At 52.8% G+C, this 23,416-nt stretch overlaps 1 protein-coding gene across 1 annotated transcript in view; it reads left to right on the top strand.

The window, feature by feature from the left end:
- The window catches only part of LOC142245545 (uncharacterized), a 120,925-nt gene extending 99,307 nt beyond the window's left edge, over positions 1-21,618 (top strand). The window contains exons 17-20 of the mRNA XM_075318328.1: positions 332-453; positions 18,461-18,583; positions 19,119-19,161; positions 20,465-21,618. Coding sequence (XP_075174443.1) covers positions 332-453; positions 18,461-18,583; positions 19,119-19,161; positions 20,465-20,554 — 378 coding nt within the window. The 3' untranslated portion in view covers positions 20,555-21,618. The remainder of the gene's footprint in view (positions 1-331; positions 454-18,460; positions 18,584-19,118; positions 19,162-20,464) is intronic.
- Positions 21,619-23,416: the final 1,798 nt, after the last annotated feature.

Genomic DNA, 23,416 nt, shown 5'->3' with positions numbered 1-23,416 from the left:
TCAAGCCTGCACCGCCAACAGAGCATCTGGGACACCCGCCGCACCGCCCTGCTTCACTCAGCCCCCACCGCTGCCAGCACAGCCCCCACCGCAGCGCCTGCAGCACCACCCTACTCTAGCACTGCCCCAGCCTCCTGTGCCCCCCCTCCCCCACCCCCCTTCAGTAAGTCATGACGGTAGTATAAGATGGACCTTCTTTCTTCTTTTTTTTTTTTATTATTCCTGTAGCTCGAAATTCGGGGTGAGTCTTATACAACGAAAAATCCGGTATATTTATTACCCATCTAATCTGTGTGTGAACTGATGTCTAACAATTCGGTTGTTTTAACAGCTGAACCACTGGGCACTGTCCCTATTGATCGAGGGGATCAGCTCGATGCCGGATTTGCTCTATCAGTTCGTGTCCTGTGTCAAGAAGGAGCTGCACGAGGAGGAGCAGCGGATATTAGAGCTGTAAGTCCCCGATTTTTGTTTTTTTTTGGGGGGGGGGTTAATGTGGCTTTCTTTACTGTTCCTATGGGAGACCCAGACCATGGGTGTATAGCTACCGCCTCCGGAGGACACACAAAGTTACTACACTCAAAACGTGTAGCTCCTCCCTCCCAGTATATACACCCCCTGCTAGCCAGTCCTAGCCAGTTTCATGCTTTGTGTCAGGAGGATCACACACACACATGCATCCTTTTTTGATTTTTCATTTTTCTTCGGCGCTCCATTGGGAGACCCAGACGATTGGGTGTATAGCTACTGCCTCCGGAGGCCACACAAAGTATTACACTAAAAAGTGTAAGGCCCCTCCCCTTCTGCATATACACCCCCCGTGGATCACGGGCTGCTTCAGTTTTATGCTTTGTGCGAAGGAGGTCAGACATCCACGCATAGCTCCACTGTTTTTAGTCAGCAGCAGCTGCTGACTATGTCGGATGGAAGAAAAGAGGGCCCATACTAGGGCCCCCAGCATGCTCCCTTCTCACCCCACTTTTGTCGGGTGTTTGTTAAGGTTGAGGTACCCATTGCGGGTACGGAGGCTGGAGCCCACATGCTGTTTTCCTTCCCCATCCCCCCTCGGGGCTCTGGGTGAAGTGGGATCTTACCGGTCTCCAGGCACTGAGACCGGGCTCCATCCACAGACCCGGAGAACCTGCTGGATATGGAGCTGGGTATCGTCAGGGACAGGCCCTGCTACATTAAGGTACTCTGTGTCCCCGTACACATCGCGCACACACACACCAGCATTGCTGGGAGTGCTAGTGCGCCGGGGACAACAGCGCGGAGCGCTTGTGCTATTATTCACTGCAGCTTAGCTGAGTGAATTTATGTGTTAGAAACTGCCGCGCCGGCCGCTGCGGGGTGTTTTACACTGTGGCGCGGCTGGGACTTGTGGTGCGCCGGGGACTTCCGCGCTGGCCGTGCACATAGGACGGCCGCGCTTATTACTCGAGTCCCCGGCTTTGCGGCCTAGTTTTCACTTCGTTCCCGCCCCCAGCCCTGCCAGTCAGGGGAAGGGCGGGACGCTGTACAGACAGTCAGCGCCGAGAGCTGGAGTCTGCTTTGCATTCTCCAGCCCCCTTCACTGGCAGTGGGACGCCAGTTTCCCGCTCTTGTCTGGGGCACGCCCACGGCCCGCCCCTCTTCACAAGACGCCGGCAGCCATTCCTGCACGCAGTCTGGGCTGGAGAAGGGAGACAAGCTCTGGGCAACCAGTCACAGGATCGGGCGACCACACACCCGCCTTTGGGCGGGCGGTAAGCAGCACCTGAAGTGCTGACCCCACTAATGCCATTTGTACTTTATGCCTAGATGGCTAGACTACAGCAGCAGCAAGGGTGCTACGGCACAGGCTTTCTAGGCTGCTTGTATTGCATGTGCTGAAGTGTTCATTTGTACTTTATGCTGGTATGCTATACATTGTACTGTACGGTCGCTATTCTTGGCTATATACTCCTAGATGGCTGGACAACAGCAGCAAGAAAGCAAGGGTGCTAAGGCACAGGCTTTCTATGCTGCTTGTATTGCATGTGCTGAAGTGTTCATTTGTACTTTCTGCTTGTATGCTATACATTGCACTGTACGGTCGCTATTCTTGGCTAATGCTTCTAGATGGCTAGACAACAGCAGCAAAAAAGAAAGGGTGCCAAGGCACAGGCTTTCTATGCTGCTTGTACGGCACGTGATACTGTTCCACACGGCAGGTTCCACTGTCCCCATTGTGTGCAATGCTCCCCTGTAGCACTTGGTCAGCCGGGGTCTCTGCTAGAGGTGGCTAAAGGAACCACTTGTGAACCCTGTCCAGGGACAGGGACGGAGTTGCAGTTGCGGCTGATAGGTCTGTGACTGTGAATAACATCTTAGAGACTTTGCAGTCCAGACGGACCATGGGCAATGTTGATACGCCCTCATTTGGAACAAATCAGTGCTCCGGGGGGGTCCCATGCATCCCAGGGCGCAGGCTCTGACACGGACGACAGTCCCAGACAGTCTAAGCGAGCTCGCTGGGAGCGGCACTCGGCTTCATCACTGGTTAGGGTCCCAGCAGGACTCTCTGTATGATGAGGCAGACGTAGCTGATCAGGACTCTGATTCTGAGACCGCTCTCAATCCGGATACTCCGGATGGTGACGCCATAGTGAATGATCTTCTAGCGTCCATCAAGGGAATGTTGGATATTTCTCCCTCAGCTCCTCCGGTGGAGGAGTCAGCTTCACAGCAGGAGAAATCCCTTTTCAGTATCTCAAGCGTATATTGAGTACTTTTCTGGCCACTCTGACTTCAGAGAAGCAATCCGGAAACACCACACTTATCCAGATAAGCGTTCTCCAATCGTATTAAGGATACACGTTATCCTTTTTTCTCCCTGACGTGGTCAAGCGCTGGACCCAGTGTCCAAAGGTGGATTCCCCTATCTCCAGGCTTGCGGCTACATCCATGGTTGCAGTGGAAGATGGGACTTCACTTAAAGATGGCATTGACAGACAGATGGTCCTCTGGTAGAATTCTGTCTATGAAGCTATTGGCGTGTCGGTTGCTCCGGCATTCGCAGCCGTATGGGCATTCCAAGCTTTTTCAGCTGGTCTTGCGCACGTGGACACTGTCACATGTACATCTGTGCCGCAGATGGCGTCCTTAACCTCGCAATGTCTGCATTGCGACTTACGCTATTAATGCTGTCCTGCACTCTACGAGCCGTACGTCAGTGGCGTCCGCCAACTCCGTGGTTTTACGCAGAACCTTGTGGTTGAGGGAATGGAAAGCAGATTCTGCTTCCAAAAAAGTGCTTAACCAGTTTGCCGTTATCTGGTGACAGACTGTTTGGTGAGCGATTGGATGAAATCATTAAACAGTCCAAGGGTAAGGACTCTTCCTTACACCAGCCCAGATCAAACAACACAACAGAGGAAGGGACAGTCGAGGTTTCGGTCCTTCCCAGGCTCGGGCAGGTCCCAATTGTCCTCGTCCAAAAGGACTCAAAAAGCTCAGAGAGGCGCAGATTCCTGGCAGGCTCAATCACGCCCAAGGAAGGCAGCCGGAGGAACCGCTACCAAGGCGGTTTCCTCATGACGTTCAGCTCTCTCTCTCCGCATCCGCGGTCGGTGGCAGACTCTCCCGCTTTGGCAACATTTAGCTGCCACAGGTCAAAGACCGGTGGGTGAGAGACATTTTGTCTCACGTGTACAGGATAGAGTTCTGTTCTCGTCCTCCGACTAGATTTTCAGAACTTCCTCGCCTCCCGACCGAGCCGATGCTCTTCTGCAGGCAGAAGGAGTGGTAATCCCTGTTCCTCCTCAGGAACAAGATACGGTTTTTACTCCAATCTGGTTGTGGTACCAAAAAACGACGGCTCTTCCGTTCCGTTTTGGACCTAAACCTGCTCAACAAGCACGTGAAAACCAGGCGGTTCCGGATGGAATCCCTCCGCTCCGTCATTGCCTCCATATCTCAAGGAGATTTCCTAGCGTCAATAGACATCAGGATGCTTATCTCCACGTGCCGATTGCTCCAGAGCACCGGTGTTGGCTACGATTCGTTATTGAAGACGAGCATCTTCAGTTCGTAGCCCTGCCCTTCGGTCTGGCGACAGTCCCACGGCTTTTCACAAGTTCATGGCAGCAGTGGGAGTAGTCCTGCACTCTCAGGGTCACTCTGTGATCCCTTACTTGGACGATCTACTTGTCAAGGCACCCTCTCAAGAGGCATGCCAACACAGCCTGAACGTGGCGCTGGAGACTCTCCAGAGTTTCGGGTGGATCATAAACTTTTCAAAGTTAAATCTGACACCTACCCAATCACTGACATATCTTGGCATGGAGCTTCACACTCTCTCAGCGATAGTGCAGCTCCCGCTGGACATACAGCGTTCACTACAGACGGGGGTGCAGTCTCTCCTTCAAGGCCAGTCACACCCCTTAAGACGCCTCATGCAGAGGCAGTCCTTTTCGCGCAGTTTCATCTGCGTCCACTTCTATAGGACATTCTTCGCCAATGGGATGGGAAGTCAACGTCCCTAGACAGGAACGTACCCCTTTCTCAGACGGGCAAGGACTCTCTTCAGAGGAGTCCACCCCTCAGATCAATGTTCTGGAAATCTGGGCAGGGTATCTTGCCCTGCAAGCCTTCCAGCAGAGGCTGGAAGGCAAACAGATCCGAATTCAGTCGGACAACTTCGCAGCGGTGGCATACATCAACTACCAAGGCGGAACACGCAGTCGGCAAGCCTCCCAGGAAGTCCGGCGGCTTCTGATGAGGGTGGAAGACAGAGCATACGCCATATCCGCAGTTTACATCCCGGGCGTAGAAAACTGGGAAGCAGACTTCCTCAGTCGCCAGGGCATGGACGCAGGGGAATGGTCTCTGCACCCGGACGGGTCTCAAGAAATCTGTAGCCGCTGGGGGAGGCCGGACGTCGACCTAATGGCGTCTCGGCACAACAACAAGGGCCCGATTTTCATGGCGCGGTCTCACGATCAAAGAGCTCTGGCGGCAGGCGCCTTAGTTCAGGATTGGTCGCAGTTCCAGCTACCCTATGTGTTTCCCCCTCTGACACTGTTTCCCAGAGGGCTACGCAAGATCAGCTCCGATTGCCGCCGCGCCATCCTCGTCGCCCCAGACTGGCCGAGGAGGTCGTGGTACCTGCATCTGTGGCATCTCACGGTCGGCCAACCGTGGGCACTACCAGACCGGCCAGACTTGCTGTCCCAAGGGCCGTTTTTTCCATCTGAATTCTACAGCCCTGAACCTGACTTGTGGCTATTGAGTCCTGGATCCTAGCGTCTTCAGGATTATCTCAAGACGTCATTGTCACCATGAGACGGGCTAGGAAGCCGACGTCTGCCGAGATCCACCACAAGACGTGGAAGATATTCTTCTCTTAGTGCTCTGCTCAGGGAGTGTCTCCCTGGACATTTGCATTGCCTACTTTTCCTTCCTTCCTGCAATCTGGTTTGGGAAAACGTTTGTCGCTCGGCTCCCTTAACGGACGAGTCCCAGCGCTGTCTGTATTCTTTCAGAAGCGCATAGGGCGACTTCCTCAGGTACGCACGTTCCTGCAGGGGGTTTGTCACATTGTCCCTCCGTACAAGAGGCTGTTAGACCCATGGGATCTGAACAGGGTACTAATTGCTCTCCAGGAGCCGCCCTTTGAGCCTCTGAGGGATGTTTCACTTTCTCGACTTTCACAGAAAGTGGCCTTTTTGGTAGCGGTCACGTCTCTTCAGAGAGTGTCCGAGCTCGCAGCGCGGTTATCCAAAGCTCCCTTCTTGGTGTTTCACCAAGACAAGGTAGTGCTGCGCCTGATTCCGGGGTTTCTCCCTAAGGTGGTATCCCCCTTTTCATCTCAGTCAGAATATCTCCTTACCTTCCTTTTGTCCTCATCTAGTTCATCGATATGAATTGGATTTGTATTTGTTGGATCTGATGAGAGCGCTCAGAATCTACATTCCCCGCACGGCGCCCCTGCGCCGCTCGGATGCACCCTTTGTACTTGTCGCTGGTCAGCGCAAAGGGTCGCAGGCTTCCAAATCCACCCTGGCTCGATGGATCAAGGAACCAATTCTTGAAGCCTACCGTTCTGCTGGGCTTCCGGTTCCATCAGGGCTGAAGGCCCATTCTACCAGAGCCGTGGGTGCGTCCTGGACATTACGGCACCAGGCTACGGCTCAGCAGGTGTGCCAGGCGGCTACCTGGGCGAGTCTGCACACCTTCACCAAGCGTTATCAGGTGCATGCCTACGCTTAGGCGGATGCCAGCCTAAGTAGAAGAGTCCTGCAGGCGGCGGTTGCCTCCATGTAGGGAAGGGCTGTTTTTACAGTCCAAACTTGAGGTATTAATTTACCCACCCAGGGACTGCTTTTGGACGTCCCAATCGTCTGGGTCTCCCAATGGAGCGCCGAAGAAGAAGGGAATTTTGTTACTTACCGTAAATTCCTTTTCTTCTAGCTCCAATTGGGAGACCCAGCACCCGCCCCTGTTCCTTCGGGATTTTTTGGTTGTTCGGGTACACATGTTGTTCATGTTGAATGGTTTCAGTTCTCCGATGTTCCTTCGGATTGAATTGTTTAACCAGTTATTGGCTTTCCTCCTTCTTGCTTTTGCACTAAAACTGAAGCAGCCCGTGATCCACGGGGGGTGTATATGCAGAAGGGGAGGGGCCTTACACTTTTTAGTGTAATACTTTGTGTGGCCTCCGGAGGCAGTAGCTATACACCCAATCGTCTGGGTCTCCCAATTGGAGCTAGAAGAAAAGGAATTTACGGTAAGTAACAAAATTCCCTTCTTTCTAAAGATTTGGAAGAAAAGCGGGTCCACTGGACCCCCGGCATGTCCCTTCACACCCCCCTGGCGGCGGTGCTGTTAAGGTTGATTCAGGGCAAGAGCCCTTCATGCCGCGCTCCTTCACCATCCCATGCTGGGGCTCTGGCTTGAAGTTAGAGCCAACACGGTTCTCACTGCCTTGCAGGAGACCGGCCTCCATCCGCAGCCCTTTGGCAGGACCCTGCTGGACGGAGCACTGAACCCCCACCCCACCCAGGGACTGGACCCTGCGTCTCAAAGCTAAGTATAGAGACGTTATTCAGAGGGTCTTTTCTGCAATGTGGGGCACTTTTTATTGGAGGGGACAGTGATTTGCTTTAATAATGCTGCTTTTTACTGTGTTTCCGGCCGGTTCCACGGTTTTTACTGAGTACCGCGCCGATGATGCCTGATTGTCGGCCGCATGCATAACTCTAGGCCCCGGCTTCAGCCGCGGCCTAGTTTCGTTTCGTTCTTCTGCATGTCAGTCATGCAGGGGGACACTGCAGCGCCGGCCGCTCTGCACAGGGGAGGACACTCCTTTTTGAGGAGATGATTCCCTCCCCTGTGCATCTCCTTAGCCCTCCGATTCCCGCTCCTGGGTTAACCCCCGGCCCCCCCCCTCACTCTGGCGCCATTTTCTCAGCGTGCTTAGTACACTGGTCGGCGCTGGCTGCTCTGCAGTGCAGAGGGAGTGGATATCTGGCTGGGGGTCCAGGCTTGGAACCCGGGGGGCACTCATAATAGCGGCCTGATAAGTCACAACCTCTGGTTGTGCACTTTTATACACTATCAGGGCATTCTGAAGGAGTTAATTCTTTATTATAGAACCTCCTCCTCAGCAGCATGTCTCACACTAGGAGCAAAGCTCCAAGGCTGTATACTACATGTTCTGCATGTAAGCTCATATTGCCTGAACCGGCACAGACCCACACTGTAATGGTTCTTATGTGGTGGTACCTCAGCCTGGAGTCTCCCCAGGCTGAACCCCTGTCTTGGGTATTCTAGACATTCTAGACAGAGCCCCCCACCTCTGCAGCATGTCTCACAGAGCGAGGCTGCAGGCTGTTTTTATTATCCACTGCTGGTAGTCTCGTACGGCTGTACCGAGCTCATAACCACTGTGGCCCCTCAGCTTGGAGGCTCATTCATGGTCCCTCCAGCTGCTCCGGTTTCGGTGGCTGACCCCTGGGGGAATCTTTTTTCCAGAGGTCGGCTGTCCCGGCATCTGCTGAGCATGCAGCCCCCTTCTCAGGGCGTTTTCTGCTCGCTCAGCAAAGCTCACAGACCTCGTCCTCCTGACAGGGAGACGTAGGGTCCCCTGTCCTCCCCGTCCCGCAGCTCCGATTACGAGCTGACTCACTGGACGAGGAGGATGTCTCTACCAGCGGATGCTACTTTAGGTACTTTGATCCGTCCGTAGGTGACGCGGATGCGAATGATTGGATTGCGTCCATTATACTTGTACTGGACCTCCATCCGCCTGTATCAGGGGAGTATTCCCCGCTGGCAGAAAGGCATCAGTATACCTTTAACAGGACGAGGAGTGTGTTCCTTAACCACTCCAGTTTTCAGCCCGCTGCGTCCAAGCCCACAGCCTGTCCTGCAGATCCCACAGCGGGGTTCTGCTGCCTGTCTCCCCCTCCCATCAGAGGTGGTCAAGGAGTGTACTCATTCGCCAGGGGTGGCCACTCCGGTGTCTAGACTTTCAGCCCGGATAGTTGTATCAGTGGCTGACTGCACCTCTATAAGGATCCCACGGTACATTAATTTTGTACTGGACCTCAATCCGCCGGAGTTACCTTATCTAGGTGAACACAATGTGTGTTCCTTAACCACTCCAGTTTTCAGGCCCTGTGACCAGCCCAGGGTCCGCTCTGACAGTCGCTTCCCATGAAGCGTGATTCTGAGGACTGTGTTTCCCCTGTCCACCAATGGTGGTCAAAAGGTGGGCTCATTCACCTCAGGTGGCTCAGCCCGGACCGTTACGTCAGTGGCTGATGGCTCCTCAGAGGAGATGCTTTCCCTCACAGGGACTCTATGCCCAAGACTGTTGCCTGAACTTCCAGACTTCAGTCCTTTCATCCTCTGCCAGGTCTGCCATGCTGGACACCGCACGGCGGTGGTCTTGGCTACTTCCTCGCTATCCGCAGGCTCCTGTGGCTTCGGAAATGGAAGGCAGATGCCTCTATAGAGGTTCCTTGCTGGGCTCCCCTTTGGTGGGACCAGTCTCTTCGGAACCAACTGGATGAAATTTAGGAAGCTCTTGGCGGGGAGAGTTCTTCCTTGCCACAAACCTAAACCAGGGAACCTGTCCAGGGCAGGAATCAGTTGAGGTTTCGGTGGTTTCCGTTCCTCCATCTGATCGTCCTCTAGCTCGGCCTAGGTTCATAGAACCAATTGGCTTGAAGCTGCGTCTTCAGAAGACCGCAGGAGATGCTGCCACTTAGTCAGCTTCCTCCGAGCTATCTAGCCACGCCAACCTCCTCCTGGTCGGTGGCAGGCTCCCTCCACTTGGCGACGTATGGTTCTAACACGTCTCCGTTCAGTGGGGGCGGGATTATATCTCCCATGGCTACAGGATGGAATTCTGTCCACCCGCCAAACAGATTTTTTCTGTCCCCTCCTCCCGGCTCCAAGGCCGCCGCCTTCTCACAGGCCGTGGCATTTCTTGTAGGCCAATGGAGTAATTGTACCGGTTCCCGACTGGGAACGGTTCTGAGATTTTTGTTTAAATCTACTTCTAGTCCCCGAAGAGGGCGGTGCCTTCCGACCTGGATCTTTAGCTTTTCAAGCATGGTCAGGTGTGGCGTGTTCACATGGAGTCTCGGTCTTGTTCCGTGTGTTTTTTCACCGGATCAATCAAGAACCCAAGGAGATTCCCTAGCAGCCATCGGCATCAGAGATGCTTTTCTGCAGGGGTCAATCGCAGTTTCACACCAGCGTTGACTACGTTTTGCCGTCGGAGTGGTCCAATTCGTGGCTCTTCCCTTGGGGTTAGCCACGGCCCCTCGAGTATTCTCATTGGGGCTGCTGTGATTAGGGTCCTGCACCCCTAGGGATTGGCAGTGATCGTTTGCCCTGGACGGCCTTCTTCTCGGGGCTTCATCCAGTGCAGACTCTTAGCAGAGTACTTCGCTTACTCTCGCCACTCTAACCTATTCGGGTGGCTTGTCATTCTGTTCAAGTCCACTCTGACTTCGAACCAGAGGTTCTCAGGGACGCAATTCGAGACTCTGTCGGCTCTTGTAAAGCTGCTCTTAGTCGATCAGTAGTCCCTCCGCTGGCGGTCGACGTCGTTCTATCAGACACCAAATACAGGTGCTGGTCAGACGGTGGCGTCAATGGAAGCGATTCCTTGCCCAGTTTCTCCTGCGTCCTCTGAGACTGGATGTTTTCCTCTGTACACGCGAACTCCCTCCTTCCACGGGGTGGTGGCTTTGCCACTGACCAGGGGCTCGTTTTCAGTGGTGGTTTCGGCCACTCTGTCTCAGGGACTTCCTGGTCCCGTCCCGGGTGACCCTCACCAGGGAGCTGGTCTTTCCGCCTTGGGAGCAGTATATCTCCACCGTGGAGCGCAGGGTGCTTGGACTCTGTCCGAATCAGCCCTCTGGATCAATGGGCTGGAAATCAGAGCTGTATTTCTAGCTCTCTAAGCCTTCACCATCTGTTGGCGGCTAGGCACATTCGAGTCCAGTCGGACAACGTGACAGCGTTTTCCTACATCAACTTCCAGGGCGGGACACTCAGCCGCCTGGCAATCTTGGCGCCTCAACATTCTTCAGTGGACAAGGGACTCCTAGTCCACCGTATCCGCAGCCCACATCCTAGATGTCAAAACTGCGAGGCAGACTATTTCAGCTGTCCAACCGTGGTCCACAATCCTCAGGTTTTGCGGTAGACACACTGGTTCATGTTTGATCCCAGCTTCGTCTCTACCTCTTGCCCAGAGTCCTGCGCAAGATCAGTAAAGGGGGCCGTCGGGTCATTCTCTTACTCCAGACGGACCCAGGCAGGCTTGGTACCCTGACCTGCTCCTTCTGTCCGTTGGGTTGCCATGGCATCTTCCGGACCGTCCAGACCTTTTCTCAAAAGGTCATTTTTTTCCGTCAGAATTCTGGATTCTCAGATTGACGGCGTAGCTATTGAGTCCTGGATCTTGGCGACTTCTGGTATCCTTCCTGAAGTCATCTCCGCTATGACTCGAGCCCCAAAGTGTCCTTGGACCTTTTTAGCCTTGCCGACCCTCCTGTCCCTTCCACAGTCCGGTTTACAGCTAGGACTATCCCTCATTAAGGGACAGGTCTCGGCTCTGTCAGTATGTGCCAGCGGCGTATCGTCCGGCTGGCTCCGGTGCGCTCCTTTAAGGGCGCATCTCACATCATTCCGCCTTTCCGGCGGCCTATGGAGCCCTGGGACCTTAATCCGGTCCTCCCGGTTCCCGGAAACCCCCCCTTGCGCCTCTTAGGGAGGTTTCTTTGTTTCATCTTTCACAGAAAGTAGTCTTTCTGGTGGCTAGAATTTCCCGCCAGGGAGTTCTGGCTGCACTCTCTCTGAGTCACCCCCTTTTTTGGTCTTTTGCATCAAGACAAGGTGGTCTCCGTCCGACTCCGGACTTTTTTCCCTAAGGTGGTTACTGCTCCACCTTATCCGTGGCAATTTTCCTGCCTTCCTTTTGTTCGGCTCCTGTTCATCGCTTTGAGGAAGCGTTGCATATCCTGGATCTGGTGCGGGCGCCCCGGATCTATGTGTCTCGCACCGCCGTTATTAGGCGGTGCACCTCTCTCTGGTACTGACTGCTAGTCAGCGTAGCGGTCTCTCGGCATCTAAGCCGACCCTGGTTCGTTGGCTTAGGTCGGCCATTTCCGAGGCCTACAAGTGTATTCAAGTGCCTTCCCCGCCGGGGATCAGAGCACATTTGATCAGACCTGTCGGTGCCTTTTGGGCTTTCAGGCACCAGGCTACGGCTCAGTAGGTCTGTCAGACTGCAGCTCGAATTAGTCTGCATACTTTTTCGAAGCTCTATCCAAGGCATGCTCTTGCTTTGGCAGACGCAGGCTTGGGCAGACGCATCTTCAGGCGTCTGTCGCCCATTTGTGAAGTTGGTTTGCCTGCTTCTCAGTTGTCTGTTTATTCCCACCCATGGACTGCTTTTGAACGTCCCATGGTCTGGGTCTCCCATAGGAACGATAAAGAAAAAGAGAATTTTGTTACTTACCGTAAATTCTTTTTCTTATAGTTCCGTCATGGGAGACCCAGCACCCTCCCTATTGCCTGTTGGCAGGTTTCTTGTTCCGTGTGTCTTCACCGGCTGTTATTGTTGTAGACAGAGGTTCCGGTTCTTCCGGATTTTACTCTGTCTCTTCTTGTGGGTGGATGTCCTCCTTCAGCTTTTGCACTAAACTGGCTAGGACTGGCTACCAGGGGGTGTATATGCTAGGAGGGAGGAGCTACACGTTTTGAGTGTAGTAACTTTGTGTGTCCTCCGGAGGCGGTAGCTATACACCCATGGTCTGGGTCTCCCATGACGGAACTATAAGAAAAAGAATTTACCGTAAGTAACAAAATTCTCTTTTTCTTCGGCGCTCCATTGGGAGACCCAGACGATTGGGTGTATAGCTACTGCCTCCGGAGGCCACACAAAGTATTACACTAAAAAGTGTAAGGCCCCTCCCCTTCTGCCTATACACCCCCCGTGGGATCACGGGCTGCTTCAGTTTTATGCTTTGTGCGAAGGAGGTCAGACATCCACGCATAGCTCCACTGTTTTAGTCAGCAGCAGCTGCTGACTATGTCGGATGGAAGAAAAGAGGGCCCATACTAGGGCCCCCAGCATGCTCCCTTCTCACCCCACTTTTGTCGGGTGTTTGTTAAGGTTGAGGTACCCATTGCGGGTACGGAGGCTGGAGCCCACATGCTGTTTTCCTTCCCCATCCCCCTGAAGGGCTCTGGTGAAGTGGGATCTTACCGGCCTCCAGGCTCTGAGGCCGGGCTCCATCCACAGACCCCGAGATCTTGCTGGAATGGAGCGGAGTATCGTCAGGGACAGGCCCTGCAACGTTAAGGTACTCTGTGTCCCCGTACAGTCTATGCACAGACACACTCCAGCGTTGCTGGGTGTGTTAGTGCGCCGGGGACAGTAGCGCTGCGCGCTTGGTCTTTACTCACTGCAGCTTAGCTGAGTGAGTTTATGTGTCGGGAACTACCGCGCCAGCCGCTGCTGGAGGCGCGGCTGAGACTTGTGGTGCGCCGGGGACTTTCGCGCTGCCGCGCTTTTACGACGGCAGCGCTTATAAATCTAGTCCCCGGCTTTTGCGGCCTAGTTACGTTTCGTTCCCGCCCCCAACCCTGCCAGTCAGGGAAGGGGCGAGACGCTGTACAATGATCAGCGCCGAGGGCTGGAGTCTTATTTACATACTCCAGCCCTCTCACTGGGCACAAGGGGACGCCAGTTTCCCGCTCTTGTCTGGGGCACGCCCACGGCCCGCCCCTCTTCACAGGACGCCGGCAGCCATTCCTGCAGGCAATCTAAGCTGGAGAACGGACACAGGCTCTGGGAGACCCAGCAAAGGGATTCTGGCGACCACTTACCCGCTTATGCGGGCGGTAAGCAGCACCTTGGTGCTGACCCCACTATTGCCACAGTGTTTTTTTGTGTACTTTATCCTTGTACTTATATTTGCAAGACCATACACAGACACACGCCAGCATTGCTGGGCGTGTTAGTGCGCCGATGACAACAGCGCTGCGCGCTTGGACTATACTCACTGCAGCTTAGCTGAGTGAGTTTATCTGTGGGAAACTGCCGCGCTGGAGGCTGCGGCGCGGCTGAGACTTGTGGCTGTACGGTCGCTTCTTGGCGGTATACCCCTAGATAGCTCTGAGGAGACAACAGCATGTCGTCAGCATAGAGCAAGGGGGCCAAGGCACAGGTTTTCTATGCTGTCTGTACCACACGTGAGGCTGTTTTACCGGCAGGTTCCACTAACCCCTAATGGGTAGAGTCTCTGCTAGTGGTGGCCCAGAGAGGGCCACCTCTGAAACTGTCCAGAGGACAGAGTTTGCAGTTTTTTTTTTGCTGATAAAATGTCTTGGACTATGAACAAAATTCTAGCAACTTTGCAGTCCAAGGCGGTGACTCAGACCAAGGGCATTGTTGAATCAAGGCTCCCCGGTCTCCCTCAGTTGGAACTAATCCGTGCTCCAAGGGGGTCCCATACATCCCAGACTGAAGGCTCTGACACGGACGACAGTCCCAGACAGCCTAAGCGAGCTCGCTGGGAGAGACCCTCGACTTCACACACTGGTCAGGGTCTCAGCGAGAGGATTCTCTGTATGATGAGGTAGCTGGTCAGGTTTCTGATCCTGAGACCGCTTTCATTCTGGATGCTCCTAATGGGACGCCATGGTGAATGATCTCATAGCGCCCATCAATACACTGGTGGATATTTCCCCCTCAGCCCCTCCAGTGGAGGAGGCAGCTTCAGCAGGAGAAATTCCTTTTCAGGTATCCCAAGCGTAAATTCAGTACTTTTTGGGCCTCTCTGACTCAGAGGAGCAGTCCAGAAACGCTACGCTTATCCAGACAAGCTTTTCTCCGCCGCGCCATCCTCCATAGTTGCAGTGGAAGATGGGACTTCACTTAAAGATGCCATTGACAGACAGATGGACCTCTGGTTGAAATCTGTCTGTGAAGCTATCGGCGTGTCGTTTGCTCCGGCATTCGCAGCCGTATGGGCACTCCAAGCTATTTCAGCTGGTCTTGCGCAGATAGACACTGTCACACGTACATCTGTGCCGCAGGTGGCGTCCTTAACCTCGCATGCATTGCGACTTACGCTATTCATGCTGTCCTGGACTCTACGAGCCGTACGCCGGTGGCATACGCCAACTCCGTGGTTTTGCGCAGACCCTTGGGGTTAAGGGAATGGAAGGCAGCTCCTGCTTCCAAACAGGGCTTAACCAGTTTGCCATTATCTGGTGACAGACTGTTGGCTGAGTGATTGGATGAAATCATTAAACAGGCCAAGGGTAAGGATTCTTCCTTACACCAGCCCAGATCAAACAAAACCCAAGGAAGGACAGTCGACGTTTCGGTCCTTTCCAGGCTCGGGCTGGTCCCAATTTTCCTAGTCCAAAAGGACTCAAAAGGCTCAGAGGGGCTCAGACTCCTGGCGGACTCAATCACGACCAAAGAAGGCAGCCGGAGGAACCGCTACCAAGGCGGTTTCCTCATGACTTTCAGCCCTCTCTCTCTCTCTCTCTCTCTCTCTCTCCGCATCCGCGGTCGGTGGCAGACTCTCCCGCTTTGGCGGCATTTAGCTGCCACAGGTCAAAGACCGGTGGGTGAGACACATTTTGTCTCACGTGTACAGGATAGAGCTTTGTTCTCGTCCTCCGGCTCGATTCTTCAGAACTTCCCCACCTCTCGACCGAGCCGATGCTCTTCTGCAGGCAGAAGGAGTGATAATCCCGGTTCCTCTTCAGGAACAAGATCACGGTTTTTACTCCAATCGGGTTGTGGTGCCAAAAAAGGACGGCTCTTCCGTTCCGTTCTAGACCTAAAACTGCTCAAAAAGCAGTGTAAACCAGGCGGTTCCGGATGGAATCCCTCCGCTCCGTCATTGCCTCAAGGTCTCAAGGAGATTTCCTAGCATCAAGAGACATCAGGATGCTTATCTCCACGTGCCGATTGCTCCAGAGCACCAGCGTTTGCTGCGATTCGTTATAGAAAACGAGCATCTTCAGTTCGTAGACCTGCCCTTAGGTCTGGCGACAGCCCCACGGGTTTTCACCAAGGTCATGGCTGCAGTGGTAGCAGTCCTGCACTCTCAGGGTCACTCTGTGATCCCTTACTTGGACGATCTACTTGTCAACGCACCCTCTCAAGAGGCATGCCAACGCAGCCTGAACGTTGCGCTGGAGACTCTCCAGAGTTTTGGGTGGATCATCAACTTTTCAAGGTTAAATCTGACACCGACCCAATCACTGACATATCTTGGCATAGAGTTCTATACTCTCTCAGCGATAGTGAAGCTTCCGCTGGACAAACAGCGTTCACTACAGACGGGGGTGCAGTCTCTCCTTCAAGGCCAGTCACACACCTTAAGACGCCTCATGCACTTCCTAGCGAAGATGGTAGCAGCAATGGAGGCAGTCCCTTTCGCGCAGTTTCATCTGCGTCCACTTCAATGGGACATTCTCCGCCAAAGCGATGGGAAGTCGACGTCCCTAGACAGTAACGTCTCCCTTTCTCAGACGGTCAAGGACTCTCTTCAGTGGTGACTTCTTCCCACCTCATTGTCAAAAGGAAGGTCCTTCCTACCCCCATCCTGGACGGTGGTCACGACAGACGTGAGTCTGTCAGGGTGGAGAATAGTCTTTCTCCACCACAGGGCTCAGGGTACGTGGACTCAGCAGGAGTCCACCCTTCAGATCAATGTTCTGGAAATCTAAGCAGTGTATCTTGCCCTGCAAGCCTTCCAGCAGCGGCTGGAATGCAAACAGATCCGAGTTCAGTCGGACAACTCCACAGCGGTAGCATACATCAACCACCAAGGCAGAATACGCAGTCGGCAAGCCTCCCAAGAAGTCCGGCGGACTCTGATGTGGGTGGAAGACAGAGCATCCACCATATCCGCAGTTCACATCCCGGGCGTAGAAAACTGGGAAGCAGACTTCCTCAGTCGCCAGGGTATGGACGCAGGGGAATGGTCTCTGCACCCGGACGGGTTTCAGGAAATCTGGGGCCTTCGGGGGAGGCCGGACGTCGACCTAATGGCGTCTAGGCACAACACTAAGGTCACGAGTTTCATGGTGTGGTCTTACGATCAACGAGCTCTGGCGGCAGGCGCCTTAGTTCAGGATGGGTCGCAGTTCCAGCGACCCTATGTGTTTCCCCCTCTGGCACTGTTGCCCAGAGTGCTACGCAAGATCAGCTCCGATTGCCGCCGCGCCATCCTCGTCGCCCCAGACTGGCAGAGGAGGTCGTGGTACCCGGATCTGTGGCATCTCACAGTCGGCCAGCCGTGGGCACTACCAGACCGGCCAAACTTACTGTCCCAAGGGCCGTTTTCTATCTGAATCCTACGGCCCTGAACCTGACTGGGTGGCCATTGAGTCCTGGATCCTAGCGTCTTCAGGATTATCTCATGACGTCATTGCCACCATGTGGCGGGCTAGGAAGCCGACGTCTGCCAAGATCTACCACTGTACGTGGAAGATATTCTTACCTTAGGGCTCTGCTCAGGGAGTGTCTCCCTGGCCATTTGCATTGCCTACTACTTTTCTTTCCTTCCTGCAATCGGGTTGGGAAACAGGTTTGTTGCTCGGCTCCCTTAAAGGACAAGTTCCAGCGCTGTCTGTATTCTTTCAGAAGCGCCTAGCACCACTTCCTCAGGTACGCACGTTCCTGCAGGGGGTTTGTCACATTGTCCCTCCGTACTGAGGCCGTTAGACCCATGGGATCTGAACAGGGTACTAATTGCTCTCCAGAAGCCGCCCTGCGGGCCTCTGAGGGATGTTTCACTTTCTCCACTTTCACAGAAAGTGGCCCTTCTGGTAGCGGTCACGTCTCTTCGGAGAGTGTCCGAGCTAGCAGCGCGGTTATCCAAAGCTCCCTTCCTGGTGCTTCACCAAGACAAGGTAGTGCTGCGCCCGATTCCGGAGTTTCTCCCTAAGGTGGTATCCCCTTTTCATCACAATCAGGATATCTCCTTACCTTCCTTTTGTTCTTATCCATTTCATCGATATGAAATGGATTTGCATTGTTGGATCCTGGTGAAGAGCACTCAGAATCTACATTTCCCGCACGACGCCCCTGCGCCGATCGGATGCACTCTTTGTCCTTGTCACTGGTCAGCGCAAGGGGTCGCAGGCTGCCAAATCCACCCTGGCTCGATGGATCAAGGAACCAATCCTTGAAGCCTACCGTTCTGCTGGGCTTCCGGTTCCATCAGGGCTGAAGGCCCATTCTACCAGAGCCGTGGGTGCGTCCTGGGCATTACGGCACCAGGCTACGGCTCAGCAGGTGTAGCAGGCAGCTACCTGGGCGAGTCTGCACGCCTTCACCAAGCGTTATCAGGTCCATGCCTACGCTTAGGCGGATGCCAGCCTAAGTAGAAGAGTCCTGCAGGCGGCGGTTGCCCCCATGTAGGGAAGGGCTGTTTTTACAGTCCAAACTTGAGGTATTAATTTACCCACCCAGGGACTGCTTTTGGACGTCCCAATCGTCTGGGTCTCCCAATGGAGCGCCGAAGAAGAAGGGAATTTTGTTACTTACCGTAAATTCCTTTTCTTCTAGCTCCAATTGGGAGACCCAGCACCCGCCCCTGTTCCTTCGGGATTTTTGGTTGTTCGGGTACACATGTTGTTCATGTTGAATGGTTTCAGTTCTCCGATGTTCCTTCGGATTGAATTTGTTTAACCAGTTATTGGCTTTCCTCCTTCTTGCTTTTGCACTAAAACTGAAGCAGCCCGTGATCCCACGGGGGGTGTATAGGCAGAAGGGGAGGGGCCTTACACTTTTTAGTGTAATACTTTGTGTGGCCTCCGGAGGCAGTAGCTATACACCCAATCGTCTGGGTCTCCCAATTGGAGCTAGAAGAAAAGGAATTTACGGTAAGTAACAAAATTCCCTTCTTTTCATTGTCACATCTTCTCCCGTTTCTTTCAGACTAATAAACCGAGGACCAAATTACGTGTCGCACCTCTTGCCCGTGTTTCTTCTACATTCCATCGAGGGCGTGCGATCAGTCGGCTTCTGTTTGATCGATTTTATCTTAAAGAACATGGCGCAGTAAGTCTTCACTTATCTCTGTGCCGCCGTCAGGAAGCCTTAAAGGGGCGGTCTGGTTTAGAGAAAAAAAAATGTATTTTCACACATCTTATTGGGGAAATTTTGAGTGAGTAGCGGAGAATCAATATTTGGCCTCAAAGAGCGTCTCCTGCTCTGGAGGACCCGACACGTCCAGTCCAGGCCGGACACAGGCAGCCTGGTGATTGCAGCATGGTGCAGTTCTGCATTCTTCCTGTGGTGGCGCTGCAGGGAATATAAACACTTTTCCCACAGATTACAGCGGATGGACACAATATTGTCTATTTTCTGAGGGTTAATGGAGCAAATAAGAAAGGATTGTCACCCTGTAAATGGTAAAAGAAAAAGGGCCAAGAGCTGGATACAGAGGTGATATGGTCTTCGCCTCTAGAGGGCACTCTCGCCATGCGTATACTCAGTGTAGGGACTTCAGGCTCAGGGGGGTTTAAATGTCAAGATGGGACTGAGCGTAAGAACTGCGGGAACAGAGGCTGATGTATATTCCTTATTATTTCAGACTTCCTTGGTCAGGAACTCTCGCCAGCTGCCTGGAGATGAAGGTAAGAGCAGAAGTATCCAGGACCATTATGTATTCCACAGGACTATCATGGGGACAGTGACTGCACCAGCAGAATAGTGAGTGCAGCTCTGGAGTATAATACAGGAGGTAACTCAGGATCAGTAATGTAATGTATGTACACAGTGACTGCACCAGCAGAATAGTGAGTGCAGCTCTGGAGCATAATACAGGAGGTAACTCAGGATCAGTAATGTATGTACACAGTGACTGCACCAGCAGAATAGTGAGTGCAGCTCTGGAGTATAATACAGGAGGTAACTCAGGATGAGTAATGTAATGTATGTACACAGTGACTGCTCCAGCAGAATAGTGAGTGCAGCTCTGGAATATAATACAGGAGGTAACTCAGGATCAGTAATGTAATGTATGTACACAGTGACTGCACCAGCAGAATAGTGAGTGCAGCTCTGGAGTATAATACAGGAGGTAACTCAGGATCAGTAATGTATGTACACCGTGACTGCACCAGCAGAATAGTGAGTGCAGCTCTGGAGCATAATACAGGAGGTAACACAGGATCAGTAATGTATGTACACAGTGACTGCACCAGCAGAATAGTGAGTGCAGCTCTGGAGCATAATACAGGAGGTAACACAGGATCAGTAATGTATGTACACAGTGACTGCACCAGCAGAATAGTGAGTGCAGCTCTGGAGTATAATACAGTCTATAACTCGGGATCAGGAATGTAGTATATGTACACAGTGACTGCACCAGCAGAATAGTGAGTGCAGCTCTGGAGTATAATACAGCATGTAACACAGGATGAGTAATGTATGTTCACAGTGAGTGTACCAGCAGAATAGTGAGTGCAGCTCTGGAGTATAATACGGGATGTAACTCCAGATCAGTAATGTAATGTATGTACACAGTGACTGCACCAGCAGAATAGTGAGTGCAGCTCTGTAGTATAATACGGGATGTAACACAGGATGAGTAATGTATGTTCACAGTGACTGTACCAGCAGAATAGTGAGTGCAGCTCTGGAGTATAATACGGGATGTAACTCCAGATCAGTAATGTAATGTATGTACACAGTGACTGCACCAGCAGAATAGTGAGTGCAGCTCTGGAGTATAATACAGCATGTAACACAGGATGAGTAATGTATGTTCACAGTGACTGCACAAGCTGAATAGTGAGTGCAGCTCTGGAGTATAATACAGGATAACTTGACTTTTTTTTGTTACATTTATATCACCATAAACGTAATGTATATTGTAAAAATATCTTCATACAGTATCCTCCCCCCTGCTTTACACTGACTCTCTTCTCCCCGCAGGTTGTCCCCTTCACGCGCAATTTTAACATGAGCTCAGTGGAACACATACAATTGCTAGCCAATGTCAGCAGGTTGATGGGCCGCTCCTAACCCCCTGCCGGAGCCTCGTGCGGGGATACAGCGCCCCCCGTACCTGTGTGTTGCCTCCAGAGAACTGCAGCTTTGAAGTAAAATCTCTTCTGACATTTGTCGGTCGGTGCTTTATGTGTTGTTGGTTTTTTTTTTATATTCTCTCTTTCGGTTTTTACTTTCCCCCACATTCACTGCCATCTCGTGCACACAGCGAGGTTCATCATGGAGGCCGGACGCGTGCGGTGCCCGGAAACTGCAAGAAATCTGGACAATGCGGATTAGGATCCATAATCAGCGGCCGATGGCATAAGTCTGGGTGACATTCATTTAGTTGAGTGTGTCCCTGGCAGGCGCGGCGCTGGCACGCAGGACGGACAGCCGGGGCTTCAGCATTAAGCGCTGCCATTTTTTTTAGAATGTTTTACTATCAATTTTTTATTACAGCGATTGTCTCCTATTGTACGGCGCGATTGCTCCTCCTGTTAGAAGACAATGACTTCTATCCTCGCTCCTCCGCCCCGAAAAAATGTTCTATATCCACTTTTATGCCCCTCTTTTTTGTCTTTTTTTGAAAGAAGATCAGCCCGGTCCACCCTGGAACTTTGAATTGTAACGTCGCTCTGTAACTCTTCCTGGAAATTCCAATCATCTGCCAGCATCACTGGCTTGAATTCTGCTTAAACGTCATTGTTGCGGTGAGGCACATGCTCCAGATATGGCGCCACGCCGTCTACTCAAAAGAGAGGCAGACAGGAGGAGGTGTGCAGGGCTATGATTCGGCTGCTATGGACTACCAATATGGCTGCTGGACCTTTTACTCGCTGGGTGTTACCGTTCCTCTGGTGGGAGGGGTGTTACCGTTCCCTCTGGTGGGAGGGGTGTTACCGTTCCCTCTGGTGGGAGGGGTGTTACCGTTCCCTCTGGTGGGAGGGGTGTTACCGTTCCTCCTGGTGGGAGGGGTGTTACCGTTCCTCTGGTGGGAGGGGTGTTACCGTTCCTCCTGGTGGGAGGGGTGTTACCATTCCTCCTGGTTGGAGGGGTGTTACCGTTCCTCCTGGTTGTAGGGGTGTTACCGTTCCTCCTGGTGGGAGGGGTGTTACCGTTCCTCTGGTGGGAGGGGTGTTACCGTTCCTCCTGGTGGGAGGGGTGTTACAGTTCCTCCTGGTGGGAGGGGTGTTACCGTTCCTCCTGGTGGGAGGGGTGTTACCGTTCCTCCTGGTGGGAGGGGTGTTACCGTTCCTCCTGGTGGGAGGGGTGTTACCGTTCCTCCTGGTGGGAGGGGTGTTACCGTTCCTCCTGGTGGGAGGGGTGTTACCGTTCCTCCTGGTGGGAGGGGTGTTACCGTTCCTCCTGGTGGGAGGGGTGTTACCGTTCCTCCTGGTGGGAGGGGTGTTACCGCTCCTTTGGTTGGAGGGGTGTGAACCAGCAATCTGTCCAATCAGAGTTGTCATTGTCAATTGGGCGTAACGCTATACGCCCATGAGGACACGCCCATGAGGACACGCCCAGCGCATTCATACATTTCCAGGAGGTGTAACAGAGGGACGACACAATGAAAATGCTCCCGACTCACTATTTCATGGGGGAAAAACACAAGTATTTATTAAACCCAGACCCCGATCAGGACAATATTAACTTTGCCTCCATTTTTTTTTTTTTTTTACAGGCGCTAGCCCATTAGCACTTTATCACTTTTTGCTAGCCATATATATCCATTACCCCCTTTTTTATAGCTGTGAAGTTAAGTGTCTTCTGTGCTGGATGTGATGTGGACGTTCCTCTGTGGCTGTGGTCAGAGCGCCCCCTTTATGACCGTGGTCAGTGGTGGAACTGTCCCGGAGGACGTCGCCATATTTCTGCATTTGGAAGTAGACGAAGGACAACACCGGCATCCCCCCGAGGGTCGGCATCAACGGAGACCATTTCCGTCTTGGAGCAGACGGCGGACTTGGAGACGGTGGCGGTCATCCTCCTCCTCCTCAATCGTTACCAACCAGTATAATTTAAGCAAAGCCAATACGGAGCGGAGGAACCGGACTGGGGCGCGTTACACTGGGGTCACCTCTGATACCATTCACTTAATAGTTGCAAGTTATGTTGCTTCCTTCCCTTCTTGTCTACTCTAGTCACAGCCAAAGCTGCATTGAAATTAAAAAAAAAAAAAAAAGTTTCGTACTCCTCACCTGACATTTGCTGCTGGATCAGCGACATCTGAGTCTGTGCATCCAAAATTGGGTCTAGAAGAACAACAGGTACAATTTTGAGTGCAGCTCTGGGTGTGACTGGAGCACAAGGATGAAGACCGCAAAGGATGAGCAGTAGATCAGATCACATCTGCCAGACGTGGACCTGCACTTACCTGCCCTCGGGGGTGTCCGGTGATGAGGCGCGCTCAGGGGATCCCCTGTATTAATTTTTCCCTCTTGTGTCCATTGTACAGATCATTATATATATATATGTATGTGTATGTTTAGAATTGTATAAATAAAGGTGAGTTTAAAGAAAACTTGAGTATCTGGTGACAATGGCGCCCGTCAGGGGTGGGATACGAAGTCAGTATGGATGAGCGAGCACTGCCATGCTCGGGTGCTGGGTACTCGAAACGAGGAGTCGGATGCTTGAACCGGATATAATGGATGTCAATGGGGAACTTGACCGTTTTTCCAGAAGATCTTCCGGAAATATTGTCGAGTCCCCCATTGATTTCCATTATAATCGGGTACACAAGTCAAGCCCGTCCGAGCATCCAAATGCTCATTACGAGTCACAATTACCCGAGCATGGTAGTGCCCGCTCATATCTTACGGTATGGAAATGTGCAAGAGTAGAGATCAGGACAGAGCAGCAGGTCTTGTGGGCTGTTCCCGGTATATGGCAGGT

Source organism: Anomaloglossus baeobatrachus, chromosome 7 (assembly GCF_048569485.1).
Source record: "Anomaloglossus baeobatrachus isolate aAnoBae1 chromosome 7, aAnoBae1.hap1, whole genome shotgun sequence".
In the NCBI taxonomy this organism is placed as follows: domain Eukaryota; kingdom Metazoa; phylum Chordata; class Amphibia; order Anura; family Aromobatidae; genus Anomaloglossus; species Anomaloglossus baeobatrachus.
The sequence above is the reverse complement of the archived record's forward strand: the minus strand, read 5'-3'. Positions and strand labels throughout refer to the sequence as shown.